Below are 4,937 nucleotides of genomic sequence, written 5' to 3'. Positions count from 1 at the left end.
CTGTGTGTGTGTGTGTGTGTGTGTGTGTGTGTGTGTGTGTGTTTGTGCATGTGTGTGCATAATTTTGTTCCTGCCTTCCTAATCAAATGACCTGCTCTCATTCAGTTGAGTTTCAACCACAAGACATCCCTGTACACTTTTTTTTCTTCAAGATACACGTCACGACACACCAAGAAAGGAGGAACTTCCGTGCCTGTGGTAACATCACTTGATAAACAGACTCCCTGAACAGCAAGTGCCCTGTCTGCCTTACGCTATATAAAGCAGCAGTCGTAGACTAACAGACACTCACTCGTTTTGAGAAGACCATGAGAGCGGCAGCCATCTCCATGCCAAGGTTGAACAAAATGCCAGGAATGTTCTTTTCTGCTAGCCCAAAGGATTCGAAAGAACACAGCCATTCTCTTCTAGACGACAAAAAGCAGAAAAAAAGGCCAAAGACTTTGTAAGTTCCTTCAGTGTGTCTCTTTGATTATCTTTTATGGCCAAAGGAGTAGGAATAAGTGGACGTGAGTGCTGGCATTTGGTTTATGGAGAGCGGAGCAATTACCTCCTGTGACTTATAAGTGAGAGTCAGTTTTATTGGAAAATAAATCATGTTACCAGAAAGTCTGGGGAAATCTTTCTAGACGTTGTTCATAAAAATGAGTTCTATTTTAACATACTAAAATATTGTGTTAGCTAGTCTTATTATTACCTTCCTCCTCAGATATGTTTGCTTCATGTTCTTTTCATAGATAAGGGGAACTCTTGTAGAGAATTATGAATTTTTGGTGTCTTTTGTAGTGGAATGGACGTGAAAACATACCTGAGATCGATGATCCCACATCTGGAATCTGGGATGAAATCGGCCAAGTCCAAAGACATGTATGTACTGAATATATTGAAATATTCTAAGTGTCTAAGCATCCTAGAAGCTAACTGTTGTCTTCAAATGATACTGATACTTCATGTGTCTAGGCATGCCAGCTTACTCTTGTAATTCCAGTACTTGGAGGTTGAGACAGGGGGATGGGCAGGGGACTTGAGTGAAGCCTTGGACTTTAAAAAGGCATATAAAAATACTGCATGCAATGGAGTTAATTTCTTTTAGGTAACAAGCCAAACAAGATTAGCCCATATTAGAGCCAATGAACATTAATTATTAATATGTCCACATCAGTTTTCTATTTGTGTTTTTCTAATTTATCCACTTAGATTTTAACTGTCTTGACAGATTTTTTTCATAACTATGGTGATTAAAAGGAACTTTATTCATAAAAGTAATAATAGAAGTCATAACAAAAAATTTTAGTTATCAATATGTAGTAGCCATTATTAAATCAAGTGGGATTTCCAAAACTAGTTTATTAATTTAGATTATTTTTGTTAACTGTAGACTTTCTGCTGAAGAAGTAATGCAGTGGTCTCAGTCTCTGGAAAAACTCCTTGCCAACCAGAGTAAGTATTCCTATCTATCCATTGTTTTGGGGTCAGCTTGATAATTTAATAAGTTGGATGGATGATTAATGTATGTTATCAAAGGAAGAAAAGCAAGTATGCAAAAATGAAGTATTTTAGTTCTTGAATCATTCATAATTTCCTCACAATATGACTCAGTAATATAGCACTAGATTTTTATCACTGTCCTTTAGACAAATCTGCCAAAACAGTTACATGTGTTCTTGCATTCAAGAACAAAACTGAAATTAGGCTGTGTTGCTGGAGAGCTGGCTGGTTGGCTGATTGCTTGTTGCTCTTAAAGATGACTGTTTCCCTGCACTCAAGGGACTGGTCTCACAGCAATCTACCTGTAACTCCTGTGCCCTCCTCTGGCCTCTGTGGGCACCTGTCCACAGGCGCTTCTGCATGGAGAGGGGCAAGGAGAAGAAGACACACATATACACATCAAATAATAATAAGCATTCAAAAATTAAAATAAAGGTGAATAAAAGTACATTGTAGCTTCAAAGTTTTAAAAGCCAAGAAAATATCACATCATTGGAATTGCTATTTTGAAAGGTACTTAAAATGTACTTTGTACCATTCAGTGAAAAGAGTAGGATTCGTTTATTTAATTAGTCGTCTATCATCCACATACTTATTAACTCTCATTTGTCCACCCTACGTGGAAGGTATTTTAAAAACAGCAAGGATTCAAATGCAAATACACAGTCTATTACTTCGTTAAAGACACTTGGATATTCCAAGTAAACACTGAAAGCATTCAGCATGATACATGTTTTAATATAAGCTCAAGAGAGGCTTGTGGGGGTTTTCTGATGGAAGGAAATAAAAAAAAATGAATGAAACCAGTCTCCATTCCCCATGGTGGGATTGCAACACTATTGGGATTAGAATCTTATTCAGAAGTGAAGACAATCAGCTTGGTCTCGGGAATAAGTTTACCCTCTTTGTAGAAAGACACTACGAAACTTACTTGGGAAGTCGAAGAAATTTAGCTTAGTTTGACCCAATGATTACAACAAGACTTACTCTACAATTAAGCTGAGCAAATGGTATATAAATCTCAATGGTACTAGCAAGTAAAATCAGTGTGCCAAACATACAGGTGACAAGCTATCCTAACATTATCTAACTACCATGGTTTGGATGAGGAATTTATATTTTTAACCATCAAACGATGTTAATACCCTAAATCATTAACATTTCCTTGCAGAAAGGACTCTACACTCTTGCTCACATGTTGGTGCCTATAAGTAATGACATTGTTCTACAGTCAGCAGAGTTCAGTGTCACTTTAAATACAAGAGGAAGCAAAGTACATTTATGTGAACACACAAAACATTATATGACTGTGGACAGTTTGTTTGGTGACAGATTCCACATGTAACAGTTTCTATGTCTGCTTCTCTACAAATTATGGCACAGCTGTTTGAGCAGTAGCCAACTTGTACCTTTGTGCATATATTAATGCTATAAGATTGCTTATAAATCTCTTCTGCAGCATATTCCTTTACTGACTCAATTTTCTAAACCCCTCTTATTTTAGCAGGTCAAAATGTCTTTGGAAGATTTCTAAAGTCTGAATTCAGTGAGGAAAATATTGAATTCTGGTTGGCTTGTGAGGACTATAAGAAAACAGAGACTGATCTTTTGCATAACAAAGCAGAGAATATATACAAAGCATTTGTGCATTCAGATGCTGTGAAACAAGTGAGTATTAAAGTCATTGTCATTAGTATCAGAGTGTGTAAATTTTACCTACATACAGAAATAGGTTACAACGAAATCCGTGGTATCATAGTTTTGCATATAGACAAATATATTCATTTATCCATTCACTTCAGTGGAGCCATTCCCTGGATTTGTAAAGCTATCTAGTAGAGAGACTAAAATGATTTTACAAAACTGTCCAACCTAGTAGGATGGAGAATGGAATGTGGTATTGCAGGGCAGATTGTATGTTAAGGAACCCTTAGTGAGCTATTGTAACTCAGATAAGGATAAAATGCAGACCCCAATAACACACACAATCAAAGTAACAAAAACATGTACAGCTACTTACAGTGTTGATCTTCCAGGACAATATTCCCATTCAGTAAACCTAAAATGCCTATGACCTTCTATTGTGATATATGGACTATGTTCTGGGGATATTTAATTTTTCATACCTATTTATTTTCTTTCTCCCAATTACACCATAAGCAGATGCAGAAAGAAAAATCACTTTTTGTTGCATTTCTCTGTAGCCCATATACCTATTATAGGACTGGCTTAGAACACCAATTCAGAATATAATTGAACTATTCTAAATAAGAATGTAAACCATTTTAAGATGATTCTGGAACACTAATAGTATAATAAAATTTAGGATAAACTGCAAATGCACATTAATTAAGAAATTGTTCTTTTCAGATCAATATTGACTTCCATACTCGAGAATCGACAGCCAAGAAGATTAAAACACCAACTCCCACATCTTTTGATGAAGCACAAAAAGTCATATATTCACTCATGGAAAAAGATTCTTATCCCAGGTTCCTGAAATCAAATATTTACTTAAATCTTCTAAATGACCTTCAGGCAAATACTTTAAAGTGAGTGATTCCTGGCTGACAGGAATTAAAAGATGGTATCAAGGACAGAAGGAACATGCCAATGAGACTGCCTGCCAGACCAACCTGGCCTACTTGGGTGGCTCAGGAGGCCCAGTGGAAGTACAGATGACTCAGAAAGGATTAACACAAGGTATCCAGGTAGAGACTTGAGGAAGCATGAACAAGAAGAACAAGGCAAGGCCAATGGAAGGAGATACTATGGTACTGTCATGAAATACAGTGGGACTCTATTCAAACAACCCTCCAAAATGGGAAGGTCAGCTGACTCTGGCAACACAGAAACTGTGAATAATGTGTATGAGACGGATTACTCTGTGCTGTAAACTCCAAGGGCAGCAGACATGTATGCTGCGTGCTGTTGTGTAGAATGTGTTGAACTCTTGCAATCTCCTTCCCTTGGATAACCAGTCCAAAAGTATATAGCGCAAATAACAGTTGCTATTATTGACATGAAGAGTTTTTTTATTTGTTTATTTAATTATATTTGGCTTGGAGTGGAGGAAGACATTTATATATTTAACCTAACTATTTTTTTAATCTAAGAAGCTGTCACACATTTGTAAATTAAATTATCATTGTATCAATAATAAATGTGGACACTATATTACAATATTTAGAGAAATGTCTCCTATTTTATTGCTATTTTGATTCTGGCATTTTTTTTTTGCTCTGATTAAAAAAAATTGAATGTAGTTACTACACATGTTAAAGTGGATGAGGAAAAGCCCATCATGTCTCAACCCAACACAAAGAACTACAGGTAACTAAGGAAAGCTAAAAGTGAGAGAAATACTCTTATCCAGAGAAGAGCTCACCAATTGGTTATCCAATACCAAATGATCAGCCCTGAAAACATACATACAAGTACCATTGTAC

The 4,937-nt window shown here is 36.3% G+C and overlaps 1 protein-coding gene across 1 annotated transcript; it reads left to right on the top strand.

Moving 5' to 3' along the window:
* Positions 1-241: 241 nt before the first annotated feature.
* Rgs1 (regulator of G-protein signaling 1) lies at positions 242-4,677 on the top strand. The gene is made up of 5 exons (NM_015811.2): positions 242-445; positions 787-867; positions 1,379-1,440; positions 2,993-3,156; positions 3,859-4,677. The coding sequence occupies exons 1-5, from the start codon at positions 309-311 to the stop codon at positions 4,042-4,044; spliced, it is 630 nt and encodes a 209-aa protein (NP_056626.2). The 5' UTR covers positions 242-308; the 3' UTR covers positions 4,045-4,677.
* The last annotated feature ends 260 nt before the right edge of the window (positions 4,678-4,937 follow it).

This window comes from Mus musculus, chromosome 1 (assembly GCF_000001635.26).
Source record: "Mus musculus strain C57BL/6J chromosome 1, GRCm38.p6 C57BL/6J".
Taxonomy (NCBI): Eukaryota; Metazoa; Chordata; class Mammalia; order Rodentia; family Muridae; genus Mus; species Mus musculus.
This window is presented reverse-complemented; position numbering and strand designations above follow the sequence as displayed.